Source organism: Colias eurytheme, chromosome 11, assembly GCF_061535395.1.
Source record: "Colias eurytheme isolate Ceu_HAF_F1 chromosome 11, ilColEury1 Martin Lab GWU primary, whole genome shotgun sequence".
NCBI lineage: Eukaryota > Metazoa > Arthropoda > Insecta > Lepidoptera > Pieridae > Colias > Colias eurytheme.
In genome coordinates, this window is record NC_142990.1 from 8,331,964 (window position 1) to 8,349,327 (window position 17,364).

Consider the following 17,364-nt stretch of genomic DNA (forward strand, 5'->3'; position numbering starts at 1 on the left):
ACTTATATTTTATTACAATTAATGATTTTTTTTTTATTCGTAACTATAACACTAGAAACAAATGTTCATATTTTGTATAAAAAAATACAATTACTCAATGATCATGTAATGCGTAAGTAATTTGCATAGATAACTCCATAAAAAACTGAATAAATGTAAAAAAAGATGTTCAATATGTCTATTGTCTACTATTTATTAAATATTAATAATTATGCTAATTTATGCATTTGTCTGAAGTTTTTACCTGTTTAATTAATATTCTCATGGCCTAAACTTCGATTTTTATCTAGATTATTATATTCTAGGGTCAAAAAAATTGTCTGACGTTAAAGCCATTTTTTATTTTACTTTTATATCCTATAACTTAGATAATATCTTTCCGCCGGCTGGTGTGAAACTAGCTACATGCGTAGGTATAGATATAGCTTTTTTACGTTTGAGCAGCATCTATACTAATATTATAAAGCTGAAGAGTTTGTTTGTTTGAACGCACTAATCTCGGGAACTACTAATCCGATTTGAAAAATTCTTTCGGTGTTAGATAGCCCATTTATCGAGGAGGGTTATAGGCTATATTTCATCACGCTACGGGCAACAGGAGTGGAGCCACGGGGGTGAAACCGCGCGGAGCAGCTAGTAATACAATAATGATAATATTCTAATAAGCATTAAATATTTATTTTATCTCTTCGCTAGTGCCACTTTATCGTCAAGTACTGACATTGTGACATCAAACTTGACTCTTATATGTGGAATTGGACCGTCCTCCGGCTCTGGTAGGACTCTGAAGTTTTTCAGCAATACGCATAAAGTTGTCTTCATTGACATCATGGCGTATGAATAACCTGAAACAGTATAATTCACAAAATATGTTCCCCTCTACAACACATAGTCAACTTATCGTAACGTACATCCATAAATCGACTATATAACATTTGAGACTTATGTATTGTAAGGCTAGTAAGAGTTCTATAGCGTAATCATATAGATTAGTATGTTACAATAACGATAAATTAAAAGGCCGATTTTAAATCAAATTATGATAATAATTAATATTGGCGTAAATTTTAATTTCCATCAGCAGTGTTAATTTTTATCCTATTATTAAGTAATTATGTACGTCTCTAAGCAAATTTAAAAAGTAAGTTCAATAACAAAGCAGAAAAAAATAGAAATCTTTAGAAATGGACAGATTTGTAATTCCTAACAAAAAGAGTATTGAATACTAAATATTTACCAGGACAATTCCTAGGACCTGCAATGAACGGTATGTAGCAGCCTGGGGGCACCTGAGTGTAGCGCTCGGGCAGAAAGCGGTCGGGGTCGAAGCAGTCCGCGTCCGAGCCCCAGTACTTCTTGTTTCTATGCAGACCCCAAATCGATATCAGTACAGCAGTGTCTTCAGGTATTGTTATACCATCCGCTGCAATATTTTAATTAAATAATATTACCATATCTTATACATTACTTAAGTATTTAAATAAAGATTTGAAGTTTTCTTCTTTCCCTGTTTAAGTAGTCAAGCAAAATAAAACTGATTTTATTCGATTATGAAGAATTGAGGATGTATAATAATAAACTTACGAAATTCAACATCTTTGTTGGTTTTTCTGATAATGCAAGGTGCGGGGGGATAAAGTCGTAATGTTTCGTATATTACACGTTCCAAATATTCCAGTTTTCCAAGATCATCTTTATTATTTGGTAACATGTCTTGGTCTTGAAACGCTGCACACAACCTAAAAATATATGACTCAATTATTTTAATAAGAGATATTTTATTAGCTATGAAGAAGAATCGAAATGCTATTCTTTTACTACATTGAAAATGTGTTAACCTAAGTTTGGCTAGTAGGTAAACATTACAGCATTTTTCAAGTCAGGATAGTAAATTAATAAAGGCTCATAAATAAGTAGATACTTCTAAGTTCGGGTAGCTCGATTTCTAAGCTTGAAAGATTATCTACAAGCCAAATTAGTTTGTTAATAGGATTGGTAAGATCATCTTGAATAATACTTGCCTAGAAGTCAATGACAGACAAAATTATACATATAAAAGAAAACATGATTATCGTCCTCGTCCACCAACTTAAGGACACATCCATAAAGATTTACTACATTTACTTACTCCGCATATACTTTTTCCTGAACCTGAGGGTACTTTGCAAGAAGCTTTAAAGCAACACACACTGCGTTCGTGCAAGTTTCCGTTGCAGCTAGAAAAAGAGCCAGTAATTCTTCTTGCATTACCAAATCATTGTATTCATTATTGTCACGTCTAGAAAAGAATATGAATAGATTGAATAGAGTTGATTTTTCATTTTGACTCAAGCTTTTATTTGTAACATCATATTGTTGTTTGAAATCACTTCTCTTCTTTCTTACAACCTGTAATTTTAAAATCCTCATTTTATAAATTAACCTATGAATATAAAACTTTCCATTTTTATCATGCACATTGCAAATCGTGTCTAATTATTTTTTTTTAAACCTTTAAAAATATTTTTGTAATATCCACTGACCACACCGTGCCTTATAGCGCAAAAACTTTCCTCTAAAAACACATTCCAAGAGTATGAACGGCTATAATATACATTTATTATAATAAAGTAATTTAAATTTATCATTATCTAGTTAAACAAAAAACAATAAGAGGAATAAAAACATTATTATTCATATTTTTTGTTACCATGTCTAAAAAAGCGTAAGCACTTTTTTTAATCGACTCCACTTTAGCATAATTGGGATGTAGACGAAATATGCAGTCTGGTTGGAGCCAAAAGTGAAATATTCTAGTCGTAAGATAATCTTTCACTTGATTTATTGACTCTAGAAATGTTTCTTTATAATCATCAATGTCAATAGAGCTCTTTCCTATTGTTGTTTCTGGAAAAAATACAAATAATCCTAGTAAATGTTACCGAACATTTCATGAATACTGAAACACGCTTAAATATTATAATTCAGCACAATTAGTATTATTATCTATTTGCTAGTTGCTATTATAAATTGCATCTTAACATAAGTTTGGGTTTCTTTTGACTGTATTGAAGTGAAACTTCTTTAGGCACGTTGAGAGTAATATTTCAAGGCCGCTTCATGGCAAAAAACCGTCACGTAATGGAGTAAGACGACGATTTTTATCTTTGTATCTTCTACTCTGTATTATCTTTAAATATTGCCAAAGAAGTTTCACTTCTGGCACGTGTGCTCGGCACACACGCTTTTATTTTGTATCCGAATTTTTTAGTCTTTAGACTGTAACTTACCCCAGATAATATCAAAACTGTATGCATTCAAAAGCGGCCACATATTCAAAGGCTCATTTCCCACGGAATTTCGAGACAAATCTTGTGCAAATTTTTTGCCTCGTTCTACAAAATCATCGAAGAAACTCGTCAAAACTTTTGGATTTAAAACAGAAAGCATAACTTTCCGACGGGGCTTCCATATTGGACCTAAAATATACAATTTTCCTAGTAAAATAATGTAATAAAATTCATTTTTTACCCATTATGTGTCTCTTAACTTAGTCATAATTTTTGTTCTTTTTGCTCATAATTCAAGTTTCATATTTCAAATGTAGGTATATTATATTTTCAATAATTTCAAACTTTCCAAATACCATTCGGTAAAACTATAAACATTGTAGGCACCTTATAAGTTTTTTATTGCGCAGAATACCTAATAAATAATAATAACAATTCACAAAGCATCATTAAATCTTATTTATTATACCGGTATAGGGCATGCAGGTCGTAGCCACTAACTTATATTTAAATAAAATATTCAAACATTTTCTTTTTTATTATTTTTTTTGTGTGTATGTATTGTCTTACTTTTGACGTGAGTAATAACCATTAACCAGCAAGCACTTTACAAATTCATTCGGGGATCTGTTATGATATCAATTATATGGATTACTAGATTTCCACCCGCGGCTTCGCCCGCGTTTTCAAATAAAAACCCGCATAGTTCCCGTTCCTGTGGGCTTTTCAGGATAAAAAGTAGCTTATATTATGTCTTATTCTGGGTTTTCAGCTACCTACATCCAAATTCTAAAATCATTGTAATTCAATGGTTCAGTAGTTTTTACGTGAAAGAATAACAAACTTACATCCTCACAAACTTTCGCATTTATAATAGTAGGATTTATAGGTTAGGTACCTGGGGCAAATAAAGATCCATTGCCGACACAAGTATGAAGAACCTTGATGACGTCATCCTTATCTAAATGATGTTTCAGTATTACATCCATTATCCCGGGGTCTGTCGTAACTGAAATTTAAAATTATTTTTATAAAAAAAAATATTTTGATCTAAATCCATTTCAAGAATATTTGAATTTGGGTTTAATGGTTTTCTGTAAATACTATTTCAATTAATGTTCTTATTAATTTTCTAGCCTAAAGAGCAACTCTAAACATGTTTTGAGATTTACTTAGGTACTGATTAACGCAATTAGTGAGGAAAACTTGAACTTGAACCCATGAATAGAGTGAATTTTATTTTTTACTAGTATTATTTTATGGTAGGCGAAAAATTGCGATTGAAAGAAAAGCTTTGAATTTTCACCTTCATAGAGCAATTTTGCTTAACAATATTAATAACTAGCGGTCCGCCCCGGCTTCGCCCGTGGTACATGTTTACGTTTTCTCTACATAAGAACCATCCTCGTACTTCAAGGAATATAATAAAAAATGAATTATCGAAATCGGTTCAGCCGTTCTCGAGTTATGCGCTTACCAACACATTTTGCGATTCATTTTTATATATATAAGAAGATTATCAGTATTATTTAACTGTCCTGAGGTCGTCAAATCAAATAATTTAAAGACGTGCATTCAACGAACCAAAATGAAGCTTCTAGCATATATAATGTATGTTTGAAAAGCATTTTCTCTATACACGAACGGCAAAATGCCGCTCTATCTATTGAAGAAACCGCATCAGTTGCGTTGCTTGAACAATCTAAGCGTACATACTACATAGTGACAGATAGGCTGTAGAAAGCGACTTTGCTTTATAAGTATACTATTTATAAGTACTATGTAGTACATTTGATCAATTAAATATTCTTACTTATATATAGTAATGGTCCAAGCCATGCTCTCAGTATACCGCCGTTTTCTGAACACTCGGTACTCACTTCTGCTAGCGATTTCATAATACCTTTAACATAGAGGAATTCAAAATAAAATTTAAACACACAATTTCATGTTTTACAAGAAGAGAAGGACTAAAGCGAGATTGGTGAAATAAAGCGGAATATTATGATAAAATAAACCGGTAAACTAAAACTCGGTATAATAATATGATATCGACTGGAAATCAAAGGAATAGCAGTTTCCACAAGGTAGGGTGTTAAGACTACAAAGAGCTCCACCAGATCAATGAAGGATGAAAAAAGTTGGGCGCAAAAAATAATGTTGAGAAAAAAAACACATGAGCACTTTGATTCTAAAAATTGCAAAAGTTAAAAATTTCAACCACACAAACTGCGGAATAAATAAACCAAAATTTAATAAGGAAAACTATGAATAATATAATAATATTTTCTTATATTCATAATACAATTTTAATAAACTGTATGGACAAAATTTTTATTAAGCTTTGAAAAAAATTGGAATTAAGTATATATTATAAATTTATATTATTAGCTCTTAAAAATTAGTTTTTTTTATTGAAATTTATGTAAAATAAATATTGTGCTTCTGTGTGTATGAGGATAATTTACAAACTGTAGACGCAATGTACCAGTTATTGTTATTCGTATATTTTAAAACCATTAATATAATTTATGTAAGAAAATTGTCAATATAATACCATGAACACTTACTTTCAGTATCCCCAGAAAAATGATGGGCGACGCCTATTAAAGGTAAATTCTTTTTCGAAGAATATATCCGCGATGCAACAACATATTTACGAATGTGTCTCTTCCCCAGAAAGAGAAAAATTATAACCAATATACAATAAACCCACAAATACATTGTAAAAGTCTATACGTGCGTTAGGTACAAAACTTTAACACTGAACTGTAATCAACCTATTTAAGGTGCTGATATAACCTTCTTTACAATAATAAAATAATCAAATTAATTTTTTGTATAATAATTACACGTCATATTTTTATATGACGTGGTAATAAGAGTTATAGTACTAGCATGGCATAGCCCTGGCTTCGCCCGTGCTACATATTTACATTTTCTCTCCATAAGAACCATACTCGTACCTTCAAGGAATATAATAAAAAAAGATTAAACGAAATTGGTTCAGCCATTCTCGCTTAGAAATACATTTGGCGATTCATTTTTATTATAGATAAGATATGGTGGTATATGTGCCATGTGGGGAGGTATCCTTTTCTTATTGGTCTGCAGGATTGCATATTTACCTTTTAAGAATAACATACAAACCAAACGGTGACAACATGAAAATTGGAAAGCTATTTTGTCAAAAATTAACTATCAGCTGACTAATCTATTAATGCACAACCCAATCAATATTTTCAAAATTAATAACATTTTCTTATTGACGACAGAAGAATTTTTAAACATTAGATAAGTTCGTATTGAATTGATAATTTAGAAAATGAACTTTTATATGTATCCTAACGTATTATATTATAGGTATGTATGTGATCTTTACATACCTCTTTGCAAAATATAGATATTACGTAAATGCAACTTTTTAGCAAATAAATAGCTATGACTTTGGTAATCATAGGAATTTACGATTGGTTTTAACAATCATTGTATTAAAGATAAAATAAAGCTTAAGTAATGCATTCCTCAATTATAATAATTATTATGGCACTTTAATAATTAATCCTAGATGATTAATTACCTATTACATACATTGCATAGGTCAGGTATTGAAGTAATACTGATTTGTAATGTAATATGATTACATTGTAATATTGTGTAGGGCTTATAGCAGATAAATCATTATAATAATTGTTGTGGTAGTACGTAGGTACGATTTATCATGTATTTTTATTTTTTATTTTATAACAATGATAGCAAGAAAATAAAAATAAAAATTAAGAACACACCCGACCTCATTTTATGATCGCGTAGGATTTGATTTTTTTTTCAAAATGTTTGATTTTTTACTAGTTAAGCCCCTTTAATTTGATACCTATATGGAGGGAGTTGTGCAAAAATATTGAATCCGCCATTTTGTACCGTCGGCTTTCTTTTACAAATGTTTATTGAACATATCTAAGAACTCTACTCACTACTTCAATTTCCAAATAAAAAAAAACAAATAAAATTAGTTTATATGTTCGTGTGCCACACACATTATATTATAAATAACGAACTTATAGCATCCCTGGGATTTAAAATCATTGCGCTCGTAAGATTATGTAGTTTTCAGCAGAACAACTTTTTTTGTAGAATTTAAATAAATTTAATAAATTAAAAGATAAAAAGTGTTTAAAAGAATTAAAAAGTTCAAACAAGGTAATAGTGAACAACATCTGGTTACAATGTAGAGCGTTCCTTAGAGGCAAATATACCTACTTTGCGTGTACAGGTAAAAATAATGTTTTGAGTTTTTTTTTAGGCCTTTTTTAATAATTGTGAACGTCATAATGGTATTTTGTTTGTACTTCGTGTGATCTTCGTAATTCTCATGTCTAATTGCATCAATTATTTTAAGACTTGCAGTATAAAGTAAGTAAGTAAGTTTAAATTAATTAGATCAAAATTTTTATTTCATTTATATAAATTCAGATGCATACAATATATTTCGTTACTAAGGAGCTTAAAAAATGTTTATTTCATCTCCATCCAATGCCCGAGTTAATATTTTTTTAAAGATATGATCTGAATTTCTTATGCGCTAGTCGTTATTCTTTTATAAAGCGTTTTTATATCTTTCATCTTCTAAATTGATATAATTATAATTTTAACGTTTTTCATTTCATAATAATATACTATAGATATATTTCATAAGTACAAGAGAACAGTGACATAGTTTTCTTATATAAGACATAAAGCCTTCCCCCAGCTAATTGGTTAATTAATGGCAATTAACATTGTTTTTCCAGTGTGTGTGTTATATGTTAATTATTATTAAATACATATATTTCTGTTTCAACAAAAATTTAAAAGCGCCTTCAATTTGTCAAAACTATAGACCAAATTTAATTGGTATCAACTTCCAATAAATGAAGAGTTCCATCTATTTTATCAGGATTCCATGATCAAATAGTGACCTGATGATCATGGAACCTACTGGGAAGATCTTTCAATCAAAAAAATTATTTTCGAAAGCGGCCCAGGTGTCGGTGCATATAAAAAAAGATTCCGACGAATTGATAATCTCCTCCTTTTTTTGAAGTCTCTATAAAATATTATGATAGTCATTGAAAGCAGCCTTTTGGCAAATAACAAGACGTACTTTAATGCCTGTTTTTTAAAGTGAAACTTTTATTACATCGTCTCAAAATTTTTTGTCTGTGTAGCGCATGTCGCGTGTATCGCGGCTGCCGAGTAGGTATACCTACTCGGCAGCCGACCGTCACGCGACATGCGCTACACAAAGCAGTGTTCGGAACCGTTCGAACAGTTTCACTTTTACCGTGGTTTCATAAAACCACACAACATTTTTTTCTTGCCTCCCTTCCACCCGTGAACAGATTTTTTAAATACACGCGAAGTAAAATCAAAAAAATTAAAAATTATAACTTAAAATCCTTTTATCTGTTTTTGAGTGGTGTAACAAAAACTTTACTTTATCTCTATAAAAACGAATCTTCATACTCTTTGTTGATTATATAATCATCTTTAATTATTTCAATTTAAAATTATCTTTACATTGCTAACACTAAAGTCACCGACGGTAAATTATTCTGAATTTTAAAGATGCGTTAACATTTTCACGGGATATCTTAAAACCTTGTTCTATTATTTTCCTTATAGGCATGTCTGTATGAAACTAATTGAAATTAAAAATTAATAGCTCCTAAATAAGAATTATTATAAGATATTATCCTACTATACTACTAGGTCAGTAAAAGTAAAAAAATAGAAAAATGACAACCGTAGAAAGCGTTACGAAGCTTTAACGGTAGTACTATGTTTCGAAAAAAAACTACCAACTTTTTAGACCTGCTTATGGGTGTGAACTTTCCTTAAAATTGGTTCAGTCATATTTACGAAATATAATGACTTGAAAATGTATATCACAATTCAGCGCACACGCTCTAAACGATTCTTCGGACGTGATACATTTTCAGTATTTTGTCGAAACTTTTGCATAATGTATATAACAAGTTTTAAAACAGTCAATTAAAAGGTCTGTTACGTCTCATGCGGATATATATAGCTGTAAGATTAGCTTGCAATCATTTGAACTAGTTACCCATATTGTTAACATGTTGTGGCTTTATATTTTGATCTTAATGATGTGGTATGGTGTGTTCCGTTATAAGCGTCGAAGGATCTACGAAATGGTTTCACATGTAGAGGCACCGCGCGATGATCTACCGTTTTTCGGTGTTTCATTGTCATTGCTTGGCTCTAGTGAAGGTATTTTTCTATTATATTATCTTCTTATATATAAAAATGAATCGCAAAATGTGTTCGTAAGCGCATAACTCGAGAACGGCTGAACCGATTTCGATAATTCTTTTTTTATTATATTCCTTGAAGTACGAGGATGGTTCTTATGTAGAGAAAATGTAAATGTACCACGGGCGAAGCCGGGGCGGACCGCTAGTACTTAATAAATCTATATTGATAAAGTAGTTCAAGTACTATAGGTGCAAACTCATCATTATACATTATTTCTAATAAATAAAAAGTAATATAGGTAATAAACAATACAAATTAATTTAACAATATTTTCAAATCGTGAAATTTTTCAGAAATGAAATATAATAATTATTCATCACACTTTTAAAGGGAAGACGAAACAGAACATGATTAATGCCCTTGTTCAAATATTGGTTGTTATTCGATGTAGGTACAAATGTTAAATTAAATATTTCAATAAATAAATTCTTCCAGTCCCATAGCTAGTTAATCATCATAAGACCCTCATTAAAAAATGCAGCTATTAGGACTTAGCATATTAATAAAATTTTCTTAGCTTAAATATTTACAAAGATCCTTGTGCTCAATATGAAAAGGTGTATTTCTTAGAAGGCTATTTATTTCTAATTTCATAAAATATTCCTTAGAAATGCCTCGATAAATCAGACTTTCCATTGAAACAAAATCACAGCTATACATTGAGTTACCATGTACTACGTACTAGAGAGGGCATCTCTACTAAACTATTTCTAACACGAATTAGAGTCAATCGTCTCAAGCCATTTTTTTTTACATTGATTGGTTTTAATTGATAATTTTTTTCATATTTCTTAAGAAGATAAACAATATTTACATTGATTGGTTTTAATTTATAAGTAATAAAAGGCAGAATATCTACAAAGTAAAAAACGAATATAACTATAATTTTAAACCTATGATGACATGGTCGGTAATGTAGTCGAGTAATCTTAAGTAATATAATAATTTTTAAAACATGTACATGATGTGCTTTTCAGGTATCATGAAGAAACTCGTAGAATACAGCTCGATGACAACAAACGCAAGTGGTGTCGCAAAAGCTTGGCTTGGACCGTTTTTATTTTTCAGTAAGTAGTTTCGTTTTTATTTTTCGTAGTTCTTTTTTTACAGAAACAATAAGGTTTACAAACATAAGTCTATAGTTGTGAATTTAATAACCACCATATTAAGTATCTAATGATAGTCAATATTTACGTACTGTATTATTTTATATTTTATTTGAATTTAGCCAACCGTTTCACACGTAACTAAAAAACCTTTAAAGCATAAAAATATAATATACTTACGCAATTAAATAAGTGCATGCTTAGGTTTTATGTACGCAAAAAAATGAGCAGGAAAATAAGTAAAATAATTGTTTACTTCCATTAGATGCCCATTGTTCTTAGACAATCTTCACTGTGAGTTCATAAAATTAAAATTTACGTTTGCTTATAATTATTCACGTCATTCGTCAACGAATGCGTTGGTATTTTTAACCGACTTAAAAAAAAGGAGGAGGTTATCAATTCGGCCGGTATGTTTTTTTTTTTTTTAATGTATGTACACCGATTACTCTGAGGTTTCTGAACCGATTTACGTGATTCTTTTTTTGTTCGATGGGGGATGGTGTCGAATTGGTCCCATAAAAATTTTATTCCGATAGGCCCAGTAGTTTTTATTTTATGAGCATTTTTGGCTGTATTTGTAAATGTTGCAAGTGCAAGTTTGAAGTCGGTTGTTTTTAACGCAGTTATTATGCAATATTTTTGTAGAATTAAAATGTACGTTATTATTAATTATACCTTAGTACCTCGAACCTCGTAATCGAATTGGCATATTAGTTTTCTATCATGTATTTTCAGTGATTACTGACCCAGCTTCTATAGAAGTCGTTATGAAGAATTATCTAGAAAAACATAGTTTACATCGTTTTTTGAGATTTATATTTGGAAATTCATTAATATTTGCACCCGGTAAGTTTAAAAACGGTTATACTTAGAATCGGTTTTTTCTCAGAAATAGTTAGATATTATTACGTAAATATATTGTACATTTCAGTCGCTATATGGAAACCGAGACGTAAGGTTGCAGTGCCAGCATTCAGCCCAAAGATTATATCAAGCTTTGTGAATGTTTTTGCTGAGCAAAGTTTCAAGTTAGCTGAGTTACTAAAACCAATGGCAGGGACGGGCAAATTTCAAATATGGCCTCATATCAATGCTTACAATCTGGACTCAGTAATGGGTAATTTGATATTATACCGAATCTATACATATAATCAAAATGGAATCGCCAAATGTATTGCTAGGCGCAAATCTCGGAAACAGCAGAACCGATTACGTTTCTTTTAGTTTCTTATCTTTTTCTTTCGATTCTTCTTTTATAATATTCCTTAAAATACGAGGATGCTTCCTATGGAGGAGAAGATAAATATCTATCACTGTCGAAACCGGTGCGCTCCGCTAGTCTTCTTATATATAAAAATGAATCGCAAAATGTGTTGGTAAGCGCATAACTCGAGAACGGCTGAACCGATTTCGATAATTCTTTTTTTATTATATTCCTTAAAGTTCGAGGATGGTTCTTACGTAGAGAAAACGTAAACATGTACCACGGGCGAAGCCGGGGCGGACCGCTAGTTTCAAATAAAATTACATAATGACGGATATTATTAATTATACTCCAAAATCAATAGTCATATCAAAAAGCCTGAAATTAAAAGTTATGTAATCGATAAAATAATTTCCAGAAACTGCAATGGGTGTTTCTTTAAATGCTCAAGAAAATAACAACGATCCTATTTTAATAGCAATCAATGATGCATTCAAATACACATGTGAACGAATATTTCATCCGTGGCTCCAACCAGACTGGTTGTATAAATTGTTTCCTCAATACAAGAAATTGAAAAATGCCACAGATATAATACATAACTTTACTGATGAGGTATATCTTATTTCGATTTTTTTGTAACTTTGCTTGTAAAATCTTATAAAATATAGAAAATAATTAACATATTTAGATACTGGTTAATATTTACATATTATACCTATTTACATATTTTTAAGGTCATTGCGAAGAAAAAGCAAAAACTCAAGGAGTTGGACAAGGGGAAAACGAGCGAAAAGCAAACAGGTAAAATATTTCTACTATTAGTAATTATTGGCTTCAAATATTTAAGCAGGTTCTTAATTACGCTATATTTTAATGAATTACCTCATAGTTTATGGTCGGTTTTCATTTGTTAAAAATTATGATTAGCTATCTTGTCGTGTATTAGGACTAGGGATACTTAGTCCTAATACACGACAATTTTGACACATCCTCTACATTTCTAGATTACCTCCTGGATAAAAATATTACCTTCCTCGATCTTTTAATATCCCAATCGGGGGGTATAAATGGTTACACAAATCTGGAGTTACGGGAGGAAGTATTTACCTTTCTGGTAGCAGCTACAGACACTTCTGCAGTCACAATGGGTTTCGCTCTCAAACTCCTGGGGAAATATCCTGAAGTCCAACAGAAAGTATATGAGGAGTATGTATGTTTTGGATTCTTAAAACGTGTAATATATTTTTATGTAATTTATCAAAACAACAAAGAAGATTACACTAACATTAATTTTGAAATTGCCATGGTATGTTATTTAATAAATGTGATTAGCAGTTGAAAAGCAATTTAAATTATTTCTAGACTTCACGCAGTGTTTGGAGATTCAGAGCGTCTTTTAGAAAGAGATGATCTACCAAAGCTTCAATATTTAGAAAGAGTTATAAAGGAAACTCTAAGACTGTATCCTTCAGTACCTATCATCATTCGAACTACAACTGAAGATTCTCCTTTGAGTAAGCAATAACTATTATATATTTACAAAAATTTTAAAGTCTGAAATATAAAAGTGATAAGCTTGATTAACTCCATACTGAATATAACTTGCAGGAAAAGAACCTGTGATATTATGTCTTAAAATTTTAATCCTTTAAAATGTATATTCCATGTGTTTCTTAAAGCAAAGAGATTTTATTTATTTATTACATTCATCTCCTGTGAAAGAAAATCAGTCAATAACATAATATTTATTGTACTTTTTTTCAGATGATGATATTATTTTTCCAAAGGGGGCAGGAGTAGCTCTTAGTATATATGGTGTCCATAGGAATCCCAAAGTTTGGGGTCAAGATGCTGACTGCTTTAACCCAGATAGATTTTTACCGGAGCGAATAAAAGGAATGCATCCTTGCTCGTTTATACCGTTTAGTCATGGACCTCGAAATTGTTTAGGTGAGAAACTTTTACTGTATTAATTATTTCTACTATATTTTACTTTATAAATACTGCTCCTCTTGTTGTGACTTTATTTTTATCTGCTGCTGCGTTTTTTTCTTTAGTAAAGGCTCTATAAAGAAATAAAGTCTAATCCGATGTCCAATATTGAAACTAATAAAATAGTTTAAGGTATTTTTCTGATATTCTCCCTTATGATACTATAAATTTTACCCTTTTCAGGGTATCAATACGCTATGACATCAATTAAGACAGCATTATCAGCTATCCTAAGACGATACAAAGTCATAGATGAGCCAGAGAAGAGTCCTGCACCAAATATAAGAGTCAAATTAGATATTATGATGAAGGCAGTCGACGGATACGAAGTGGCTTTAGAACTACGATGAATATTATCGAAAGATTATAAATAAATATAGGAAAAAAAAATAAAAAAGCAAAAATGACCGGTAAAAAATTGTAAAAAAACTATGAATTAATTTAACCCGGAAAAAATCTCCATGTAGGTACATGTAGTATAAAAAAATTATTAAAAAAATGTGTTTCAATCTTTCCTTGCACCCTAGGTACCAATATAGGTATTTGTTTTTATATAGCTCTTCCATAAAAAATATTATAAATGCGAAAGTAACTCTGTCTCTCTGTCTGTTACTCAATCACGCCTTAACCACTAAACCAATTTGCATGAAATTTGGTATAGAAATATTTTGATACCCGATTAAGGACATAGGCTACTTTTTACCCCGGGAAATAGGATAGATTTTATCCCGGGAATCCCACGGGAACGGGAACTAAGCGGGTTTTTCTTTGACTGCGCGGGCGAAGCTGCGAGCGGATAGCTAGTTAAATATAAATTAAATAAAATGTGAATTACGGGTTTTTATCTCACAGTTAATGTAGTATTGAAAGAAATAAAATTTATCAAAAGAGAGTTTGAATTTTTTTTCATCCTTGAATTTCCAACATATCCATTATAACACGAATGTTTCTGATATATCAAACATAATGATTAAAATATTCATCTCAAAAGTTTATATTAATTACAATTACCTACCTACAGTTCAGGACATTGTTTAAAAAACGAAAAATCTATTAATTTTCACACATGCATCATGCGATACCATCTAAACATTTCAAATAAAAATATAACATTAACAATTTAACAGAAAATTATACTTTAATAAAAACAACACAAACTCTTGTAACTTCGTTCACACCTGTGGTTTACACAAAATTTTTATTTAAATATAATGACAAGTGCAACAAATAATTCGCATAAAAAGAGATATTAATTATTCATAATTTGTATTATTTCCAATTTCGCTATGTAGGTACATAGGTAGGTACCTATCATTATTTCTAACACAACCTTAACTATTTATAAATAACGTTTATTTAAACCGAGGAAAAATAAGAAAAAGCTATTTTAGTTTTTAGTTATCTAATAAATTATCGACTTTTTTGTAAACGTGACCTCAACGACACGTGATAGTGATAGGATTTTAATCGATTGACAATTTGTTTTAATATTCGCGGAAGTTTCCGTAAATTGTTCATTTCATTTTATTTTCATCTTAAATCATCACGATTTAAAATGAAAAAAAATGATCAAAGGATGCTATGATCAAATTTTACAAAAAAAAAATATTTTTCAAAAATTACAGGGACATGTTTTCCTACACCTTTGGTCTAAAACTGTTACTTGAAAATAATCAATTATATTTATGAGATTGAATATTCTTATGACGTCATTTGTACATTTTTCAAAAAACAAGAAGTTGACAACATAAAACATGATTTACACGGAAATGTCTAGCACTACGTGCTTAATTATTCATTCGTTGAAGAATTACGCACACATTCCATTTAAAAACAACAAATCTCACATTGTAATACGCTTTAGATAACTGTAAGCTGTATCTCCTTGTAGTATTAATTGTACACTTTTTGTTGGGTTGCGATCTGCTCGTGAAATTGATGTGGCGCCTGTGGACCCGGCAAGATCGTGACCTGTCATGTGTATTTAATTCTTATATATAAAAATGAATCGCAAAATGTGTTGGTAAGCGCATAGCTCGAGAACGGCTGAACCGATTTCGATAATTCTTTTTTTATTATATTCCTTGAAGTACGAGGATGGTTTTTATGTAGAGAAAACGTAAATATGTACCACGGGCGAAGCCGGGGCGGACCGCTAGTTTTAAATAAAATAACATTAGATAATGATTAAATTAACAAAATTATTATATTCATTGCGTTCTCATACACTGGATATGATTAAGCTATAATTTTTTTCTAGTTTTTTTATGTTATAAGGTACCTAATTATCAGAATGTCTACTGACGTCAAATATAATTTAAATTATTATTGCTTACGGCAGCCGTTAATCTCCTGCACTGAGAGCAATTATTTTTCTGTAACTATATTTTTGTACTCAAAAAATAATTTATTAGAGCACTTGAATATCATATTATCATATATGTAGTTCACAATTCTCTGATTACATTTTGAAAAATTTAACAAAACATTATTATTAAAAATATCTTCCAACATATTATCCAATTTACCTATATTGTAAAAAATCTATACCTAGATTATTTACATGGGTTGATCCAAAAGTAATGATAATCAATATTAAACAAGGTCATTACAGTTAAAATTATTATTTATTCCTCTAGATAGTCTTCTAACTAGATAATATACTTCGATATTTTTTTCTTAAACTTAAAAAAAAAACCTTTGACTTCATCCACAAAAACCCCTCTACTGCGGCCATCACTTCGCTGTCGTCTTAAAATTTCTTGCCTCGAAGGTGTTTCTTGTGCCGAGGAGAGAGATAGAAATAACTAGGAGCTAGATCTAACAAACAGGGTGGGTGTTCAAGCATTTGGAATGGATTTTTGAATGGCAGCCATTGCAACTGACGCTTTGTGATCTGGTGCGGTGTCTGGGTGAAACAGCATTCAAGCCCGCATTTTGCCATGTCTCTTTTCCTCACTAACCTACCGCAATCTTTTAATTTGGTCTGTGTAGTAAGAGTCCATTATAGTGGCTACCTTCTTAAAATATTCCACCATAATTATTCCTTCTGCGTCCCAACAAAATAACGCTTTAATCAATCCCACTAATTTTCCCTTTGAATTTCTTCATCGTCACTCGCATCGTTTCTTGGTTTCAGCATAAACATGGTGAACCCGGGTAACGTCCATGATCACAAATCGTGACAAAAAATTATCCTGGTCTCATAAAAAATTTGGAAATTCACCCTCTAAATGTCGAATCGTTGTTTCTTCTTTTCGTCGGGAAACATTCTGGCACCCACGGTTCACAGTTAAATTAATTTAAATACTTGGAAACGTGGCCGGTTGATATGATTTTTTTGTGATAACTTAGTGAGTACATGAGTAAACAAAAACATTTATTTTGTATTTTTATGTGCACAGGAAATACCCAATTATCATTACTTTTGGATCAACCTAGTACAATACGTTTATAATATAACTAATAC

General features: G+C 30.7%; 2 protein-coding genes across 2 annotated transcripts; one reads left to right on the forward strand and one right to left on the reverse strand.

The window, feature by feature from the left end:
- Positions 1 to 681: 681 nt before the first annotated feature.
- On the reverse strand, positions 682 to 4,258 carry LOC149904735 (cytochrome P450 4d2-like). The gene is made up of 7 exons (XM_090107090.1): positions 4,168 to 4,258; positions 3,270 to 3,458; positions 2,690 to 2,886; positions 2,189 to 2,388; positions 1,585 to 1,739; positions 1,238 to 1,423; positions 682 to 845 (listed from the first exon to the last, which is right to left on the reverse strand). The coding sequence occupies exons 1-7, from the start codon at positions 4,256 to 4,258 to the stop codon at positions 682 to 684; spliced, it is 1,182 nt and encodes a 393-aa protein (XP_089963216.1).
- A 5,129-nt stretch (positions 4,259 to 9,387) lies between these two features.
- On the forward strand, positions 9,388 to 14,770 carry LOC149904736 (cytochrome P450 4C1-like). Its single transcript, XM_090107619.1, has 10 exons — positions 9,388 to 9,542; positions 10,565 to 10,654; positions 11,432 to 11,542; positions 11,628 to 11,813; positions 12,319 to 12,515; positions 12,638 to 12,704; positions 12,908 to 13,109; positions 13,266 to 13,417; positions 13,668 to 13,853; positions 14,079 to 14,770. The coding sequence occupies exons 1-10, from the start codon at positions 9,389 to 9,391 to the stop codon at positions 14,243 to 14,245; spliced, it is 1,512 nt and encodes a 503-aa protein (XP_089963745.1). The 5' UTR covers position 9,388; the 3' UTR covers positions 14,246 to 14,770.
- Positions 14,771 to 17,364: the final 2,594 nt, after the last annotated feature.

Coding starts and splice junctions, on each gene's coding strand:
- LOC149904736 (XM_090107619.1), top strand. CDS start 9,389: ATGTTGTGGCTTTATATTTTGATCTTAATGATGTGGTATGGTGTGTTC. Junction 9,543..10,564: donor ATTGCTTGGCTCTAGTGAAG/GTATTTTTCTAT, acceptor TGTGCTTTTCAG/GTATCATGAAGAAACTCGTA. Junction 13,110..13,265: donor CAACAGAAAGTATATGAGGA/GTATGTATGTTT, acceptor AATTATTTCTAG/ACTTCACGCAGTGTTTGGAG.
- LOC149904735 (XM_090107090.1), bottom strand. CDS start 4,258: ATGGATGTAATACTGAAACATCATTTAGATAAGGATGACGTCATCAAG. Junction 2,887..3,269: donor CAGTTTTGATATTATCTGGG/GTAAGTTACAGT, acceptor TATTTTTTCCAG/AAACAACAATAGGAAAGAGC. Junction 2,389..2,689: donor CTTACGCTTTTTTAGACATG/GTAACAAAAAAT, acceptor TTAAAATTACAG/GTTGTAAGAAAGAAGAGAAG.